This window comes from Diadema antillarum, unplaced genomic scaffold (genome assembly GCF_040938485.1).
Source record: "Diadema antillarum isolate AM-2024a unplaced genomic scaffold, OU_Dant_1.0 scf00000133, whole genome shotgun sequence".
In the NCBI taxonomy this organism is placed as follows: domain Eukaryota; kingdom Metazoa; phylum Echinodermata; class Echinoidea; order Diadematoida; family Diadematidae; genus Diadema; species Diadema antillarum.
In genome coordinates, this window is record NW_027271022.1 from 1,282,458 (window position 1) to 1,303,896 (window position 21,439).

The window sequence follows — 21,439 nt, forward strand, 5'->3', positions numbered from 1 at the left end:
TCAACTAACCTATACTGACAAAAATCATTTCACTGGATACAGGAAAGATATTTTAAAAAACCTTGAAATAAAAAGGTTAATCCTAAATATCCAAAAGTGTGTCGGTGTATTTGCAGCAAGGTCTCTTAATTAAGGCACATTTTACTGACAAATTTATTGCACCTCATTACACCTACAATGAGCCTCACAAATAAATCCTGCATGATTCAAAACTTGCATGTTCACTCAGTGCTGCCATGTTTGATTTTCTGACTTTGGTTTTTCCACAATACTGCACACACCGGGGGGGGGGGGGGGGGGGGGGGTGTTTAATCAACGTTTGTCAGCGCTGACAATCACCATAGTAACAGTCAGTGACCAGAGCATCTCATCCAATCAAAACCAATGATTTTGCTGAAATTGTCAGCGCTGGCAAACGTTGATGAAACACCCCCCCCCCCCCCTGGACTAACAATACCTATACTGCATTGTCAGTTCCGTATCATACACTATCATGTGGTAGAGCTGCGAAGACACATCAAATGAACGTCAATGAGTGTGTCGGGTTGAAAGCTTTTCTTTTGCTCTAATCCCTTAATAATCGCATATCTAGACAGCATTGAGCACGATGGCATTTCTACATTCTCTAAGATAATAGTACAAACAGAATCCATGTGTGACGACAGGATTTATAATCCAACAGTCTGCCTTTTTCCCTACTGGCAGGTTGATTCCTGCAAGAAACAGAGGGAGGGGTAAAAACACTGCCATCAATAATGTTGCATTTAAGATTTATGCTCCTACATATTTTTTTTCTCCTTTTTTTATCAAAATGACAAGAATAACTCCTTTGGAGTCAGATCGTTCTAAAATGGGGCTGCAGTCTCGTCCGCGATTAAGTGAATTTCAGAAAGTGTCCACGACGAGACAGTTTATAACGCAAACACAAATACACAGAAATTTAAAAGGGAGGACCCCGTGAATCAGATTGTATCAAAACAGACCCCGGTTGAAAAACTTGTCTGTTGTGACAGTGGCGGCATTGAATCTGCCTGTCTTCCTACATACAAGTATAGTTCCTCCATACCCTGGGCTACAAAAAAAAAAAAAGAAGAAGAAGAAGAAGAAGAAGAACAGAATAAGAGCCACTTAGCAAGAATGTGCACTTGTCAGGCCAGTGGATTGAGGTGATTGACGATGGAACTCGTATTTCGCTCAGCGCTCCAAGAGATTTCTCACCCTCTTTGGAAGGGGAACAAAGTCCTGCATCAGGAGGGATGCTATCACTCAAAGAATCACATGAATACCAAGCATTGGGGACAAAGAGAACCCAAGACACACAGGCAGCCATTTAATCTTAATCATGATTTTGAAACTACTCAAAAGACAATAACATCAACAAGAGATGATAGCAGCTTATGCTTAAATCTCAAGTGAAACCGTAAGAAGAAGATAATATTATGTGTAGTTTAAAATTATCTGCTATGATGCTACATCAGTGGGGCACAGCAGCACCTACAAACAATATCACACAAATATATCAGTTCTGCTCACCTATCTGATTTTGCTCAATTTTTCACTCAATTCTGCCCAGTATTTCACTTATTGGTTGCTTTTGAAACTGTAACAGTTGCCAAGAAAGAGACAAGAAAATCTTTGGGTAAATGACAGTTCAAAACATTTTCTTTTTTAAAATTAGGAATAAAGATAACAAGACAGAGCAGTTGGATGATTCAACGATCATGAGACTTTGAAGACTCTGAAGAAATTATCTACAAATCCTCTTACGACATTAATATTACAGAGAATGCAGCAGATTCAAAATACAAGAAAGCTTGAAGAAGCAGAAAATGGGTAACATGGAATATATTTTACTGACGGCTCCACTATACACATCCAATAAAGTTTTACGGTTTTGCAATTTGATAAAAAGAATATGAACACCTAAATCAAGTTAGGTATTACATATCGTGAAGGCTTTCCTCGTCTTTCAAACCATCAGGATTCCAAACCTGATCAGAAGATGAAATATGTCCACATGGTGTTTTTCCTTCCCTACGCTTTTCCAAAATATTTTGATTTCTACATAAATCCACTCTTAGTGCAACCAAATATGTCCATTACATGGCTAGCAACATCTTACAATTTCTCAGATGCCAGACAGGATGGGGGGGGGGGGGGGAGGGATGGGCGGTTGAAATACATTTCAACCTTTTACTGAAAAGAAGAGGAAAAAAGTCCAAGAACCCACCATGAATTACTGAGTTCAGGTCAGACATTTGGCTCCAACCCCATCAACGACTTCAATTTTATTCTAGAGGGGGGGGGGGGGGGGGGGGGGGGACTCTTCTGTCTGTGTATGTGTGAACAAACAGTCTCCTCCAAGACTACAAATGAAGATCAAATATTTATTCTCAGCACAACTTCAAGCTCTTAAGCATAGACAACTCTTGTCTTTTGCAACCTTGAGAAAATATAACTAACAGATAAGGAAAAGAGAGACAAACACATTCAAAAACTAAATGGCAAACATGGGAAATAAATATCTTTATTCCTGAGAAGACAAAGGAAAACAGTATAATTCTGCCTCCAGTGTAAAAGCAACTTAAGTTTCACGAGGCAACGATATGTTACAGGACACATCAAGTAGAAAATGCATGCCATTGAACTCCCACCCACTTTTACACCTACTCGTGCTAGTTCACTCACACACACACACACACACACACACACACACACACAAACACACACAAACAAACAAACAAACATAAGTACATTTATACATTTATGCTTTGAGCCTGATACTGAAACAGAAGCTCTAGCTGGCTATCTGGAGAAAATTGATAAGATTAGCAGCTTCCAAAAATAAGCCCGGCTGCATGCTTTCTCTAATCTGAAGAAATTTACATCCAATGTAGATGTTAACATACAATTACAGATTCCACCGCATGCCCGTGATATGACACTGTTGTTGTTGTTTTTTTTTCCCCTCTTATATGAGCTTTTCCTCTATGACTTGTCAGATACTTATAGAAAATAATAATAATTCACTGAGATGCGATGTCTACAGATGACATCTCAGCTCAATGCAACCTGAAGTATATCAGCCCACTATATTCCTCGTTCTTTTCTCAGGTGTGATCATCTGCTTTTCTGGAGCCACCAGGACATCTAGCATAAAGCATTACAATGTATCCAAGAATCCTCGACACATACTAGGCTAGCATCCTCCAATGAACTCTCATACTCCTGTTACCCTCCTCCAACACATACCCTCCCCCTCCCCTAACCCCCCCCCCCCCCCCCCACAAAACATCCAATCGCACCCTTGTCCCCCTGTGAATTCTCTTCCTTACATTCTGTAACGAGATTGTGGTAAGCAGTGCTGGCCACTCAACGCAAGATGTACTTATGTCCCTAAGCTACTCCCAGAGAGGATATTCAACTACAGATGGTCGAGAGGGATGAAAAAAGAACCAAACAAAAGAGAAAAAGGGACAGAAGACACTCAAAATGGACCAAAAAAAGGGGGAAACAAAAAGTCTGGAAACACTACTACAGGAGACATCGCGGGGAAGCACGAAAAGTCACTCTGACTGTGGGAGATTACCGAGATGTCTCCTGAATATATGCAACTGAAATCCATTGCTGCGAAAGCATGAACAGCAATCAGGGCATTGAGGTATTTGGTCCTCTTCTTGTCTTCTTCACAGTGTTCAGCACATGCTGTGATGGCTAGGTAACATGAATACATGTTCTATCTGTACACAGTATCTGAGAGAGAGAGGTGCTGCATTCACTCACACATTTGGCTTGCCTTGGAAGAGAAAGAAAACGAGCGATATTCTTCAGGTAAAATGGTACAAGGAAAGCTTGAGCTTTTCAAATATGTGATCTACCTTCTCCTGCCAACTGAGGTGGAGGAGAAAATCAAGAAAGATGGAGGATTGTTTTGGGGCTCTAACGCTCACCTTAAGTCTCTGGAATGATCTCTTTTTTTGGTATATTTGAAAGCGCAGGTGAAAAACAAAGCATTGCCACAATTTTTGAAAATACAATCTCCTTTGCTGGAAGTTCTATGGGAACAACCTAGACTCTTGCTTTAAAGGCAAAACATAGTTCTGGTACGCCCGCAAAATTGTCAAATTTTGCTCCAGAATGTACACATATGCCTAAGAAATGTGTGGAATATAACGCTGTTATAACAAGATATTCGTTAGCTAGCGATGGAAATATTAACCAAATATGTCCACATCTCAGAACTTACCCGATCAGGGACAGGCTGACTCAGACTCGGGGACAACTCGGCCTCACTTTGATGACAGGGCCGAGTTGTCCCTCTGGATTGTACAGTGTTGTACTATGGGAGTGCTTTGCGTTCTGGCTGGTCACAGTTATGTGCTGAGTTGATACAACATGTGCACCAAAGAACCTCTTTGGTGCGCCTACAAAATGAATGTGCACCTATGTATAGAATATGGCAATCACAAACTGTGTATAAATTGTCTGAAACCTGGATTAACCTTGATCCTTCTGGATTAACCTGGATCCTTCTGGAATAAAAGTTGGTATACCAACTTTTATTTTTGATCTCAAAATTTTTGACTCATCATACGGGCAAATTGCATCAGCCAGGTAAGTTTCTTGGTAGACTCTTTTGATATATATTGCAGGCAAATATGAAATGGTGCAAGACAAGTTCTCAAACCCTTACCAGAACCATGTTTTTACTTTAACCCTTCACATACCCATGCAACTAGCTGTTCCTTGCAAAGTTATGTCATTGGGATTCAGTTCATATCACCACAATTTAGGCAGCTCACTCACAGTATGCATGACAGGGCCAGAGTACAACTTGAAAGCCATTTGTGAAACGATGGGGTTTACATGGATTAGGTTACCTCTAAATCATAGAAACCTAATTTCTGGACAATATTTCACCAACGTACAAAGAAAGCATGCTGGCGGATGTCTGAGTTCATGGTGGGGAGGGGGGGGGATGCTGGGAGAAGGGAAGTAAGGGTTAGAAAATAGATTGAAAGAGAGAAAGAGGAAAAGAAAATGAGATAGAGAAAACAGTAGGGTAAGGAGGAGAGGGAGAGGGATTGACAGAATGTGGTAAGAGGGGAGAATGAGTAGGAAGCAGAGTGGGAGAAAAAGTCACTGCCCATTCTCCACCATGCAATCCACCACTTATAACAGCTCTCATTCCGCACTTGTCCAGGGGAAGAAGAAGAAGAAAAAATTTACATTTCCGAGGCAAATGGCTGCTAAGCATCGATTGCCTTCCCCCCAGTGTCCACATCTGATGCATTGTTATGAGGGTGGAAGTGGTCAGCCTCCCATCATCGTCCAGCAAGAAAAAGAAGAAAAACAACCCATTTTGTGAGTTATCGGGAGCAGAAATCTGACTTGGATATTTAGCGGACTTTATCGGGGTGCCCCGCCGAGCCTTTGCGAGCGTGTCTGGATTGAGAAGGCGCAACGTTTGCAATTCTAATGACGCACGGCTCATGAAGCTGTGATCAGCATGAGCATACGAAAAAGCAGGGGGTGGGGGGGAAATGCCGTGAACACAAGCCGTGAAGTGTTCCATTCAGATTGATGGTCTGTGAGCTTGATTATACAGCGCCTGAGGGGGAGATATTGCTGCTTTTCTTTTCATCGTATAGAGTTGTCATATTGGGGATGTGAGGGCTGCACTGTCGTTTGTAATTACATCCAGGGGTGTCTCAATGCTTGATGGATGATATGATATCAAGAATCATGGTTGGAGTCCTTCCCCCCCCCCCCTTCGTTTGTTCGCAGATGAATTTTACAAATGAAAAGAGTGTCCGACTCGGGATCATCCATGGACTCATTTGCTATGCAATACTATACAGACAAATTGAAATTGTCCATTATGATCATTAATGGGGCAAATCTCTTCACTTCTTTCTCAGTGATATTAGGGTAATATCTTTAGACATTCTGCCAAGCCATGAATAGTTTATAATACCTAAAAAATATTCAGACCATTGCTATTTCCCTTCCTGCACATTAGAATGGTGGGGGTGGGTGGGGGGTGGAGGGTAGGGGGAGGTTGCGAACAAACCTGGTCCGATTGAGTTTCATTAATTCTTTTAATTGATCGGCAGTGGATCGTGAGAGATCAGCTGGTGAAGCAAGGCTGCGTCTCGGCCTGCAATCAGAACTAAATTGGGTGAGCAGCCGTTTGAGTGGTGGGAGGAAAAAGAGACAGAAATGAAACAAAAACACAAAGGAGACAAGGATGGAAATATTTCTGAAGGCCATACATGAAAAAATTTTTAAAATTCCTGATCATACACTGCATTCGTAGAAATGTTTACATGTAAAGAGAGAACTAGAGTGGTAGATTGATAGATACATGACTGAAGACATGACTAATAGATAGATAGATAGATAGATAGATAGATAGATAGATAGATAGATAGATAGATAGATAGATAGATAGATAGATAGATAGATGATAGATAGATAGATAGAAAAAAGATAGATGATAGATAGATGGATTATATACTGTAAAAGTAGAAATTTTGGCAGTGTGAGAATTGTCATGCATTTTGTGCAACCAGAAGCTAAGACGGAAAGCATGAAAATATTTTTGCATGCCGTATGTCCCAGTAATGTCCTGATTTTGCAGAATTAAAAACACAAAACTCATCTTAGCCGGCTAAGCATGAACAATTACACGCGCAAAAATATGGACTGTTATGGAATATGAATATAGGATGAGGAGAGAGAATGCTTTTTGTTGAAGGGCAGAACAAGTTTCTGATTTGAGTGGGATCTGAGAGAATTATTTTATGCTGTGTGATATAACATAATAATGTCTAGAATGTGATAGTTTGATGAATTCCATGAGACTGTTTGTTTGTAGATATCTTTAGATTGTGAAGAATGACTGCCCAGTTTGACCATCACTTTTATTTCAAATTTACACCATCTTTGCCTTGTCCGTGCTGTATGCCAACTGTAGATTTATAGATATATTCACCAAATGATTGAAAAAAAAAAGATAGTATTTGACATTTTATTTATTGTCATGGTGAGACTGGCGGTGTTACTTCATCATTAAAACTTGAGGAGAACTTCTACCAGTTTGATTTAGTGATTTCCTGTGTATTCAATCCAGCTCTGAATATTTATCTTCATTTCTTTCCAAAAACAGCATAGCAATTTCAAGCTCTCTGATGGGAAAATGTCATGGCCATACTGTTTTTCATCTTTGTCCCATATCTCCCTCAGTCCCACCGTGTGGGAAAGTCGGTGAGATTTACTTTAGAACAGTTAGCCATTGGAAGTCGTAGGGTTAACTCAGCTTTTCTGCCACTGTGTGTGTGATTACAGTGTATCATGCATATTGCATGCAATCAACATGCAAATTTTCGTGCACTCCACAGGGGTTGGGAACAAGCCAAGCTTGCAAGCACCGCGAGAAGCTCGATATAGACTCTCCTCAATCCTACGTGGATTTTCGTTTCCTCCGCAGCGCTCCGGATAGCTTAATCTTTTGGCTGGGATATGGGCCACCCCCGAGATTGAATGGGGCAATGATGCATGGCCGAGATGAGTGCTAGGGATAAGACGGAGAGCGCCGCGTAGTCGTGCGATCAGAGTCGGAGCTCCGTCTGTTTGAGGAGCTTTCCTCAACAAATTCATCCAGCAAAAGCATAAAACGACGTTCTGCAAATGTTGTGCAAATTGCAAGATGCAGCCAAATCCTCTCTGTCAATAAATAATCAGATGACTCCTCTTGGTAATAGTACAGCTGCTTTGGCTACTGATAATGCTTTGAATAAACTACTTCTACTCCTAGAACTACTATTTCTATGACTGGCACTTTTACAACAAATACTAGTGCTGATACCAGCACTACTACTTCTACTACAAGTTTGACTTCTAACTACTACTTCTACTACTCTTACTACTATTGCTGCTGCTGCTGCTGCTACTTCTACCAAACAACAACAACAACAACAACAACAACAACAACAACAACAACAACAACAACAACAACAACAACAACACAACAGAACCAACAACAATAACACAACAACAACAACTATTACTACTACTACTACTACTACTACTACTACTACTACTACTACTACAAGTACTACTACTACTATATACTACTACTTCTACTACTACTACTACTACTACTACTACTACTACTACTACTATTACTACTACTTCTACTACTACTACTACTATTACTACTACTTCTACTACTACATCTACTACTACCAATATAACTTCTACTCCTTCTACTTTTACCCCGTCCTCTTACATTGCTTCTTGGGTTAAGGTTGCTATCAAAAACTGTTGTTTCAATTACTTTTACTGAAAGGGATTTTACTTGTACTACTTCTACTTCTACTTCTGCTTCTGCTTCTGCTTCTACTTCTGCTTCTACTTCTACTTCTGCTTCTGCTTCTGCTTCTGCTTCTACTTTTACTTCTACTTCTGCTTCTGCTTCTGCTTCTACTTCTACTTCTGCTTCTGCTTCTGCTTCTACTTCTACTTCTACTTCTGCTTCTGCTTCTACTTCTACTTCTACTTCTACTTCTACTTCTACTTCTGCTTCTGTTTCTACTTCTACTTCTACTTCTGCTTCTGCTTCTGCTTCTGCTTCTACTTCTGCTTCTGCTTCTACTTCTACTTCTACTTCTACTTCTACTTCTACTTCTGCTTCTGCTTCTACTTCTACTTCTACTTCTGCTTCTGCTTCTACTTCTACTTCTGCTTCTGCTTCTGCTTCTGCTTCTGCTTCTGCTTCTGCTTCTACTTCTACTTCTGCTTCTGCTTCTGCTTCTGCTTCTGCTTCTGCTTCTGCTTCTGCTTCTGCTTCTGCTTCTACTTCTACTTCTGCTTCTGCTTCTGCTTCTACTTCTACTTCTGCTTCTGCTTCTACTTCTACTTCTACTTCTGCTTCTACTTCTGCTTCTGCCTCTGCCTCTGCCTCTGCCTCTGCTTCTGCTTCTACTTCTACTTCTACGTTTGTGACTGGGATATCGTGTGCCCTTTTTTCTTTTTACTGTAGGCACGGCAACTATCTTTAAATTCTAGTCTTGTAAGTGGGGAAGTGCAGGAGCCGAATTCCACGCTGACTCTGATAGGTTGATCTGTGCATTTAACTGTCTGTGGTTGAACACATGTGCTCTGCTTACTCCGAGCTGTCAGGCGGTATTCTGGTGATGCAAGTCAGAATCTTTTTGTGCATATGTGTGTATGTGTGTGTGTGTGTTAGTGTGATATGAGTCACAGCTGACAATCTGTAGTCTGTCTCTCCAGACATAGTTCTCACTTATTTAGATCAAAGTGGGGTCTTGATAGCATACTGCACATAGTAAAAATGTTTTTACTTGCAAAATTCCTGGTTTTAAAGTCTATCTGCCAATGTAAAGGGCATCATTATCATGTTCAGATTATTCTCATGTCTATGTATGTCCTGCTAGTGCCTCATTGAAAATTGCTCCATTTTCATTTCATTTATTTAATTTATTCTTAATCAACAAAAGATATGAAAGTACAGAACATATCATGCAGATAAAAACAATATGCATATTCTAAATATGTCAAAATATATAGTATAATTACAATATGATAAATTGTAAAGCAAATATGCATGATATTTTGAAGTCTGTCTGCATTGCAATCAGTGGTCTGTTTCTTAGAGGCATTCTGTGACGGTGGTCTAATGAGGATTTAATGGCCTTGTCCTGGTTGGGGTCTTGTGCTTACATAGATCTGTCCACCCCAATGAGCGTGTGATGGTATTCCAGGTATTTTGAAGAGCAGGTCCTCGCTGCGTTGACAGCATCAGTTGGTGTGACAGACATGTACACATCTACTGCGGATGAATCATCATGACTTCTAACAGATAGTAGCCATCTTGGATTGCGTAGCTAGGCATGATGGGATATGTCCAGTCAGCAGAAATCTATTCGATATAAGCATGAAATAAGATCTATTGGTATAGAACATTTGATCACAGTAACCATAGTTAAGGTGATGCAAAGGTATACATGCAGTCCTGAGAAGTCACCTTCGTTTCCAGCCATAGAACACAATGATTTCACCAAAACTTTCAGAAATACACAACTTTTGAACATAGTCTATAGTTTCTATAGGGGCAAATTATTTGTATAGGGCCCCATTTCTCTCTCTCTCTCTTCTTTCGTTCTTTAAAACAACAACTATAGTTTCTTCAAGCTTCACTGACATACAGTACTGTATCTACTTTATTGAATCTCTATGTCTACTTGGAGTAAATTTACCTAAGTTATCAGGTTAACTTGAAGCTAGCTAGGTTTGAAGTTAGTGGAGCCCAAAGGGAGTTTATCAAGTTGAGGCTGGTGTAAACACTCTCAAAGTTAGCCATAGAACTTATCAAGAATGCTCCTAACTGCAGGAGTTCTCATGTGCTTGAGTGGTGGATATCTTACTAATAAGAGTAGCGGGACTTCCCTGTGGAGCTCTGTTCAGTGGGTGCATGTGTGAACGCAGCTATCAATGAGCTCGTGGTTATGCGTGACCTCTGCCAGCGCCAAATTACTTCCGGTAGATGCACTCCTCCAATTATTCACGCACTATTACCCAAGAGTCGTGTGTATCTGTGTGCGGTTCTGTGTTCTTGGGTCCGCAGCGGTGAATGCAGCAAATTATTGCCACTTCTAGTGGCTTTATTGTCTGATTCTCACTTATATCATGCCTGTCATCATTGAGTGGTGCTAGTTGATATGAAACTGGGAGTTTTATCATGGATGTGAACAAAGTCAATATATGAAGAAGCCATGTTGCCTATATGTGATGGCTTTCATTCCTGATTGAAGGTATTATTGTAAACAAAGCTGAATTAAATTCCTTGAGAGTAGTATAACATTGTGATGTCTGCATTTGTATCTGATCTTTCTTTACGAATGTGCTTCTGAATTGCTGTTTTTTTTTTCACTTTTGAGTTAACTGTAACTTTATTTATTATTATTTTATGAAATGATGATGTTTGGCATGGGTGCATCTGCCCAAACTGGTATAGGAATGTGGGACTGCACAAAAGAATGTGCAACCGACATCTGGATATCAAATTGACAGTCTCCATTAAAACTACATTGAAATTGTCTTCACTGCGCATGCCATACACCCAGTAGATTTTGATGAGATAGGAAACAAATAGGGTGGAACGAGCAATTACGCAGGAGATTAAGAGCTGACAATATGTGACCCTGCCTTGGAGGTAGCCATCAGATGCTTAGAGTGTAGGACACCATTTTATTGCCTGAAGTGTATTGGTTGTATGGAAGGCTGTAATGTACCAGCATTTCTTTTTAATTAAGAGAATGATACAGCCATCCATCATGTGTGGATACACTGTGCACTAACTGGATGGCATATGGGTCATTCCATGAAGTTGGGTACACAAAGTGTGACATGAGGCTCAAAATTTCAAAACTAATGCAGAGCTTAGTTATTGTCATCTCAAGAAACATAGATACATGGAGTATATCAAACAAACTATTAGAAGTTTGAATCTTGCAGCGTAGCCACTACACATCATCACACATTCAAGATAACGCCCACTTGTTTCACATGTAACAGGGACACCAACCTTCCAATTTGATCTGAAGAAAATCTGCTTTTTCTCTTAGTTTGCCACAAGATATTTATAAATCAAGAAATATTTGGAAAGTATGTTGTGACTCTTTCCACACCAGCAACAGCAAAAAATACCAATCGAAAGTTAAAAATTTTAAAAATCCTACAACATTTTCTTATTAGAAAGGTCTGCAGACAGTTTTAGGGGTCAATTTTGAAATTCAATCTTAATGTAAATATATCTTTGAAATGCTGCACAACTAATACTGGAAACAGGGTGAAGTATAAGAGGACATGCTAATGCCTAAATAGGATCAGAAAGTGAAAAGGTTAACAAATACAAAAAGACTCTATTTTCCCAAAACCTTGTTTGAGGTTTCACATGTAACGATTACACAAAGATTCCGGTGTCCTGTTACATGTGAAACACTGAAACATAGTCCTTTTTGTTAATATTCTTTGAAATGAAGCATGAATAATTCAGGAAATATGGTGAGCCATAGGGGGACATGCTAATGTTTATAAGATCAGAAAATAAATATGCAAAATGACATACAAAAATGACTACTTTGCCCAAAACTTCATTTACGGTTTCACATGTAACAATTACACAGATTTTCTGGTGTCCTGTTACATGTGAAACACTAAAATAGTGTCCTATTTGTTAATATTCTTTTAAATGTAGCATGAATAATAAAGGAAATAGAGTGAAGCATAAGAGGACAGGTTGATGTTTAAATAAGATCGGAGAGTAAAGATGCGGACATACAGAAAATGACTATTTGCCCAAACTTCATTTTAAGGTTTCACAGGTAACAATTACACAGAGATTATGGTGTCCTGTTACATGTGAAACAATAAATTTGTCTCTCGATTTATAAGACTTTCAACATTTTTAAATTTCAAGTAATGACTGAGAATAATTATATAAAGATATATATAAGAATTTTATTCTTATAATTATAATGTATTTGTCCCAAAGTTTATTTGGTGGTTTCACATGTAACAAAGACACCAAGATACCGGTGTCCCGTTACATGTGAAACACTAAAATAGTGTCCTATTTGTTAATATTCTTTTAAATGTAGCATGAATAATAAAGGAAATAGAGTGAAGCATAAGAGGACAGGTTAATGTTTAAATAAGATCGGAGAGTAAAGATGCGGACACATATACAAAATGACTATTTGCCCAAACTTCATTTTAAGGTTTCACATGTAACAATTACACAAAGATTCTGGTGTCCTGTTACATGTGAAACAATAAATTTGTCTTTCGATTTATCAGACTTTCAACATTTTTAAATTTCAAGTAATGACTGAGAATAATTATATAAAGATATATATAAGAATTTTATTCTTATAATCATAATGTATTTGTCCCAAAGTTTATTTGGTGGTTTCACATGTAACAAAGACACCAAGATACCGGCGTCCTGTTACACGTGAAACATCAAATTGCTAGTTTTACTCAAATAATGCATGTATCTCATTATTTTTGTTTGATTTTCTTCAAGAACAGCTTTTAATTGAACAAAAATAAGCAATCACATGGATAATTTTAATTAATTACAATCGTTTACCCTTCTTTGAAAGATTATCTTTCCTCCTACACAATGTACAGATTACAGAAAACTTGATGCATGTAGTCTGGGTAGGCTCAAATTTAATGTGCATGCCTATCACAATGACATATTGAACGACAGAATTATAATTTTATTCATTAATTCAAAATGAAATTCCCAATATCTTCAGATTTTGTTACAACTCATATTCACATTTTCTTGCATGTTACCTTACTAATATTTTTGGCACTCCAGTTCTTGTATTGGTTTATCAATGCGTTTTCAAGTTACAGTGACTTTTATATTTACATCCATATTCTTGCATGTACATTATATTGATACTATTTTATTACAATACTTTTAATTTTAGTCACATAGTGCCTGCATTTTGCTTTTGTTCAAGTTTTGAAGTTATTACAGGAATTCTAACTTTGAATTTCTTTGCCATCACCGTTGTGATGAACACTACATTTTTTAATACAGGGGAATCTTGTTATAAAGAACAGTAGAACACTGATCTGACGAACTCCACTACTACAATGTAATCTTTCTTGTCCCACTTCTTTGTATTCTTTTGTGTTACTAGTAGAACATATTTACAATATAACACACTAATTTATATGGTCTTAAGGACCTCACTATAATGAAGTTCCCTATACTCATAATACTTATGTATAATAGCCCTGATACTATCAAGGATTCAATACAGCAATCTAACTTTGATGGTCCCAAGAAATTTAAGAATCTTGTTCTCGGTTCCCCTGTATTGTTAACTTGTGTCATTCTATTTAGTATTAAAGTAATGTCACATAAAAACTTGATTTCTGATTAGCATACAAATATCAATTCTATTAAATGAATTAAAAATTAAGTTCCTAAACCATGAATTATAACAATATCTTGTTGATTTAAGATTTTCCTGTTTCTCATGAGTTGTCAACAGTTTTTTATATGAGCATGTGTGTTTGTTTTTCAATCAATGTTTTGATTCAGAATTCAAACTTCATTTTTCACATGAAAAATTCCAAATAACCCATACTTTCATTTGCATTTTGTTCTAGTTGAGGCCACATGCTACTAGCTCCTCAGCTGATGACTGCAGCGCAGTCCTGCACGTCTACACTAGTGCTGTAGTAAAAAGGTTAACAAAGCAGTAACCAAACCGTCTTTGGTCAAAATGGTTTGGGTTTGGATAACTGTTTTGATTCTCATTATGTTCTGAAAATATTATTACAAATAGAATTACGAGTAAAATTATCACTATAAATATTACCTGCAAAATAATGAAGGAATATGTACAACCTGTATAAAAATTTGTACATTATATGACCGAAACACAACCATATTTTTGAAGTAGGTTAACTGGGTTTTAAAATAACCGAATACTACAGCACTAAGACTCTACACTGAATGATGTGCAGGAGATCCTGGCCAGTAGTGCCTCATAACATAAAAGGATCGAAACAGCTTCGGCATTTGCTAATTTTAATATCTTTCATGGGAAGAATGAAAAAAGGCAAACATACAATGGAATGAGATACGGAAGGTGAATTTTCACCATTAAACATTGTATTTTATTCCTTACATATACTCTTCCAATAAAACATTTTAGAAAATTTGAAGAATGCCAAAGCTGTCCTGAGGCTGTTTTAATTCACATATACATGTTCCTGTTCTAAAATGCAGCATCCTGTCCTACTAATCCTATTCTTCAAGATTGATGAATGTGTCGATTCTAGTTGCCAGTGAACGAAAAGTGTTTTCTTCAAATCCAAGATGTCTTGAGGACACAGGAATTGGTGGAGAGGGGAAGATGGCAAAGATCCCAGTTCTCCGAATCCAGTCTTGCTCCGGTTTGTCTGGCCAAGAGTACTTGTTATCACCCTTATTGAGTAAGAAGTTGATATGTGCATCTTCTCCTTTCAGCTCCAGGACTTCTCCGACCCACCACGTCTTACCATATACAACGGCAACAAAATCCCCAGTTTGAAGGTCCTGAGTTTGGCGATAAGCTGTATATATGAATAAAGATAAAATATCTAAAATTATAAAGTAACAATGCTTTTGCAAAATAGAAGAAAACTGTCACCAATAGACAATTCTCAGATAACCAGTACTGCACGTAACATAATCAGTAAAAGGATCTCCAGTGATCTTTAATATGAAAGAAGACATACATCCTCCTGCATTCAGACATAGTTATTCTGAAAGAGAATTTTGATCCACAGAAAAACTCATTTGAACAGAATTGAACTGGTATGTCTCTCCATAAATCTTGTAACAGCCTCCCTAAATATGCATAAAGTGGAGGTGTGATTAACTTGTTGGGAAAAAAATATCCCTTCACATGTACATAATATATTGCATGTGCAATTGGGTATATTAACTTTAAACATAAATAACACAGACATTTTGGGACTAGAATTGGGTGCAGGTGAGCATGTGTCCCACGTGTGTGTTCATGCTGACTCCATGCTGTAAGTGCACGTGGATACATACGCATTGCAGTGGGTGAGGTCACTGAGGTGTTTAAGTGCACATCAGTATTTTGGTGTGGGTGGACTTAAGCGTTAAAAATGGGGACATTTGCAGGTGTGTGTTCATTTGTGAGGTATGTATAAATGTGTGTGTGTGCGCATGTGTTTGGGTTCATGCTGGTGGGGTTCCAATCCATGTGCGCTATGATTGTTAAAACCTAAATTGCCAAGAACATCAATACATGTGCAGGGACCAATTTCAATGATTAGAACAAGTAAAATCTTAAGTACATTTGTTAACATTATACCACTTGCCATTTTTTTCCTTTGTATATCAGAAAATTTGAAATGATTTCTATGCTTCAGTGCATGATAGTAAATTATTTGAATCTTGAATTGAACTTTGAAAGTTGAGATGTAAAAAATAATTTTTACAAACCTGTAACATGAACCCGAGTGCCAGCAGTAGATGGCGAGTGAGAAGTAGGGAGTTCCATGTGAAGCTGTGTGTCACACGTTGACGAGTGAGAGGTTTGGTCTTCAACATGAAGCTCAGTACCAGTAGACAGCAAGTTAGAAGTTGGGACTTCAACGGGAAGCTGTCTGTCAGACGTAGAAGGCGGGTGGGAAGTTGGAACACCTATGACCACGTTATCTGTGAAAGTTGAAGATTATACATAAAAAAGACCTTAATGGTAGACAATGACTTTTGCATGAAATTTGTCAGAATTAGTGGGAACACTACAGTATTCAAGCAGACAATATTGTGAAACCTCTGTGCAACTTTATTTATGGAGTTAAGTTGAAAACTATGATTCAAATTATTTTGGTATATTTATTATAAGGCCTTACATTTATTCTAGACTTAGTCTACCTTTTACAGACCTGTTTGATCGATTGATCATGTTCATGGTATATTTTATCACTAAAAATACAGCAAAAAGAAATAAGTGAATTCTTTACTATGACATTCGTATACCTACTGACATTATTATTTGGATTTTAAGTATTATATTACAGTCCCCGAACGATAAATGCACTGTTGTTGCTTGAATGCCGACTACACTACAACTGTTATCTTTTGAATTCTACACAACTTTTGATTTCGAAATTTCACAGATATTGCCCAAATACTAATATCTTTGGTTTCAAACAATGATTGGGGCATTTTGTGGGCTCTGCAAAAGGCATTGGCTACCTTAAATGTTTCATCCGAGGGACAAATAAACTGTTTTTCATATCGCCAAAATTAACTCCCTAATATAAAAAAGGGTTGAAGAAAACATAAACAGCGATATTACTGATTTGTACAAACCGGTAACATGCAGTTGTTTCACAGGTGAAGAGGAAGGGGAGGATTCGCTTTCCCAGTAATCATCTGCATCAGTCATGGAAGACGGGCCGTCAGCATCCAAGTCATCATCTGCAACAGTCATGGAAGACGGGTCTTCAGTATCACCTGTATCTGTAAAGAACACCTCACACTTACACAATTTTGCTGTTGTACCACTCTGTAACGAACAAAAACATTGGTCTATCCAAAGAAAAATATGTACAGATAGTGCGCACATATTTAACTCTGTAGTATAGAACAACATTTGGTCATCGTGGCAGCGTATGGCAAGACAATGGTGTAATGTGCAGCAGCAATTCATGAGTTATAAGTTTAAGAACATCTTTCAAAAACCCTGGACTTACAGAAATATATGTTAAAGGCATTGGTTAACAATGAATCCAGTTGAAAAAAATCTGAGCTACATGGTCCCACGTGCTACTAGTAAATCTGATATAGTGTAGAAATGAAGCCCTGCAAAAATTGCTGTGAAAATGATAATTTAAATACTACTGCAAAAATGTAAATTTGCAATGACTGTTTTACGATGCTCAAATTTCCCCATTGGCTATAGTGTTGAATAAACTGTTACTGAAATGGTTCATTCTTTATTCATAGAAATCTGGATAGTGAAGGCAGGATTTTCAAAACTTTTATATTCTTGGCCGTTTATTCATCCACTTGAACATTGTTACACTGCTTAGACATCGCAGTTGTACAATTTTTTAAATCGACCCACAATATTAACCACTGACTTTAAAACAACCAATGAATAAGATGGGTCTGTTTGAAAACTTTCTGCTTGGATCACAAATAACTAGCATTAGTCAATAATACTAAATGAATATATATATTGGCAACCTTCTAGGTAAATATTAAGGTTAATTTAGTTCTTACCATGAGATGTCTCAATCGTAGCAGCAAACAGCTTTTCACTTTTCCAGTCATCTACAGTCCCTCTGCTGTCACACTGCTGATTCCCGAGAACACAGCCTTTACAGAAACAAGACAGGTTCCTTGTCCACAGCCGTCCACTGCTTTCACCCTTTACACAGTGCAGTTGCCTGGTGCCCTTGATGGTCTGGACGTCCTTGTGATCTCTGTTGTGATTCATTTCCTCTACGAAGAACACTTTCCGTTGAAAGTGGAGACATTCGGCTTGGCTTGGTTGTATTGTCAATTCATCTTGGCAGAACTCATATACATCTTTTGCATTGTTCATTACTTTACGCCCAGAACTAATAGCTAATGAAGCTTGTCGTTTCACAACAGCCGTTTCCCCATCGCTCGGACCTTTCCCATGTCTGGCACCAAAATAGTGATGCTCTACTGGAACTTGGTAATGTTGCTGTGCAAGAGCAATGTCCTTGAATGGTCCTCTACTTTTGTATTGGGCTGCACATTGATCTGTAAATCTGATGATCTTGTCAATTTCCATGTTTTGCCGGAGATGCTGTACTGCCTGTGACATGAACTGGTGCACTGCATGATATGTATGTCGATTATCGCCTGTTATGAAGACGAGTGACTCCTGCATTGTCTCATCACATGTTGGACATCTGTGATAGCAAACAATAGGGTGGATTGTGACGTTTGTGTGATACCAATGTGCGCTTTGTATTTCGTCTTGGTACTTGCATACAAAGTTCTCTGCAAAGTCCAAGACCATGACGACCCAGTTGTTTGGCATGTCCTTGGTAAGTGTAGCAAACTGCTGAGATTGCCAAGACGCACTATGCAGATGCTTACTGATAGTGACCGTCTCCCCTTCAAGTTCCTCCAGACATTGAGATACTGTCCCGTCGTTGGTGACAATCTGTTGCTTGGTGATCGTCTTCCCATTCTCGTCCACTCTGACCCGAATCCATTTCTTCCATGTCATATGCTTAGGGCCGTGTTTTTCCACCAGCGGTCTCAGGTAAGATCTCAACAATTTGGGACCACATTCTTTGCATTTCCTCTCGGAGCAATGTCGCATGTACGTCTTCGCTCCTTCAGACTTGGGACACATTGTGACGCGATTCACTGAGTGAACGCCATCAAAGAAGGACTTCATTCCGTAACTGTGTGCTAAATTATTAATTGCTGTTGCCTTCAACTCAATATTTGTGCAGTATTCGCACAAACATGCCCTGAATTTGATTGATCCTTGGAGCTTTACATGATGTGGCCGGAGGCTGTAGAATGTTTTTGCACCTACTTTCATGTCTGGATTCTGTGATTTGAACTTCAAGAACAAAGCCGCCACTGACTGTTGAAGATATCGAATATTTTTCATGGTCTTCATGGATACCATTTTCTTATCAGGCAGGTCGATGGCTGATTCTTCGTAGAACGAGATGACTGCGCTTGCTACCTCTGGGGACAGCTTTCTCTTGTCGTGCATTTGCTTCTTCTTGCTTGCCGAGGAGATGATCTTGCGGCCCATCTGCAAGAGAGCCGATCCTTTTTTCTGAAGTCGGTACTTGCTCAAGATCTTTAGTGATGCAGCAATATTCCTTCTTTTTTCTAGGTCTTTCTTCTTCTTGCTCCTCTTTAGTCTGCCCATTTCCTCACTAATGCTTGATGTCAGGAGATTTTGGACTTCATGATGGGCATCCTCAAGGCCAGTGTGCATTCCTCTCTTCTTCAGTGCTGCACGCTTTTTTGGAGAGGACTTCTGAAATAGATCTATCATCGTAGAAACACACTTTTCTCGGTCTTGTGGCATAACTGCCCTTACTCTCTCCAAACTTTTTCTTCTAGCCGAAGAACTTCTCACGTCACATCCTGCAGATGAGAGTTTCTTGCGAGTGACTTCCAACTCCGCATGTTTCTGATCGAATGCCTCTGCAATTTCTTTCAAACGTTCCTCTTCTTTCTTTAGCTCTGCTTCTCGAGCCTTGAGCTTCTGCGATTCAATCCACATAAGCTTTTCTTTTTCTTTTTTCTGCTTGTATTTCTCTCGTCGCATTGCGTTGTATTGCTCATGTTCTTCTTTTGACATTGCTGCTCGTCTCTCTCGCTTCTTTCTTGCCTGTGCTTGTAATTTTTCTTTTTGCCTTTTGTCTTGAGCTCTGGTGCTAGGTGTTTGTTTCATTTTGTTTGATTGAAGCCGTAGTTGCTCCTCCTTTTTCTTTGCTCTCATTTTCCTCATTCGCAGAGCTGCAGTCGCATTACACCGCTTCTTTTGTTCTAGGAACTTTTCAGACTTTTCCTTCTCTTCAGTGGAGATATTTCTCTTCTTTAAGGTGGACTCCGCTAGGGACATTTCGATCCTCTGTAACTTGTTATATTCCGCAGCTTTTTTCAACAATTTTGTGTATTCTTGTGGGTTGTTGGCCTTCAACTTATGTCGCCACTTTGTTGTTCGGGAAGCAGCTTCATTACTGTTTACTAACTTTACTGTTGACTGTTTTTTTGAGGGCTTCCGGGCCTCCGAATCAATACTACATCGCAACCGAAGATGGAAAGGCTTTTTCTTAGCCATGTCTATCGGTGTTTAACCAGCCTGAACTTGAAGTAATCATAAGTTGGAAGGAGGGGGGGGGGGGGGGGGGGGGGCTGTAGGGGGGAAAAGACAACATTAAAATTAAAATAAAATTAAAACTGAAATGTAGTTCAAATATGATTTGCAGATTACAATATATATTCTGGCAACCTTCTAGGTAAATATGAACACTACATTTTTTAATACAGGGGAATCTTGTTATAAAGAACAGTAGAACACTGATCTTTATATCGAGTTTCCACTGTACCTCAAATTTATATTGGGTTGTATATTAATGGCATTATTTGAATTGTATTTTGAAGGGTGCCCTCTGCGATTAAATGGTCATTTTTAAACTTAGAAACACTAGCGAAGTAAACTTCATGTGCAAATTTTGCCGTTTGTAAGATAGACAGAGACTAGTGTCATATTAGTAGTAACTTGTATGGTTGAGGGCCCCTAGTTTCGGTAAACTAGCGATTGTCAGCCTCCTTAGTGAAATATTTTATTTTCTAAATGACCTAAAATTTAGCTCAGAATGTGCTATAAATCCTGCATATTGACATCGTGTTGTCACACTCTCGATGAGGTCATCCCATACGGAAATATCGTCGAGAATAGCGTGCGACGTTCTTCTGCATGCGCCTGTCCTTGTGGAACCTTGTTCTCAGCAAACTATCTCACCAATAAATTACGTTTGGTTTATGTGGTGATAACTCAATAAGGAAGTCTTATACTACAGCAAGAGGTCATACCAAGCCCCAAGGAGGTACTAGGCAAGCGTAGTACCTCCTTGGTCATACTAGTCTAGACTCGATACTACTAAAGGGCGCTGATGTCGTCGTTTACCACCAGACTTCCATGTGTAATCAACTACATGTATTTACTTACATAAAAAGACACGAGTGGGACTAAAGATGCAATATCATTACGAATTACTTTACTCGCGCCGATTGTGGTTTTTTTTTTAATGAAATATTCTTCGAGGCTCTGCCCAC

At 38.7% G+C, this 21,439-nt stretch overlaps 2 protein-coding genes across 2 annotated transcripts in view; both read right to left on the reverse strand.

Annotated features, from left to right (window-relative positions):
* The window catches only part of LOC139720794 (uncharacterized), a 53,197-nt gene extending 48,495 nt beyond the window's left edge, over positions 1-4,702 (reverse strand). The window contains exon 1 of the mRNA XM_071632135.1: positions 4,694-4,702. Coding sequence (XP_071488236.1) covers positions 4,694-4,702 — 9 coding nt within the window. The remainder of the gene's footprint in view (positions 1-4,693) is intronic.
* Positions 4,703-11,404: 6,702 nt separating this feature from the next.
* LOC139720776 (uncharacterized) lies at positions 11,405-20,481 on the reverse strand. Its single transcript, XM_071632118.1, has 4 exons — positions 17,870-20,481; positions 16,955-17,104; positions 16,079-16,294; positions 11,405-15,174 (listed from the first exon to the last, which is right to left on the reverse strand). The coding sequence occupies exons 1-4, from the start codon at positions 20,439-20,441 to the stop codon at positions 14,867-14,869; spliced, it is 3,246 nt and encodes a 1,081-aa protein (XP_071488219.1). The 5' UTR covers positions 20,442-20,481; the 3' UTR covers positions 11,405-14,866.
* Between the last annotated feature and the right edge of the window lie 958 nt (positions 20,482-21,439).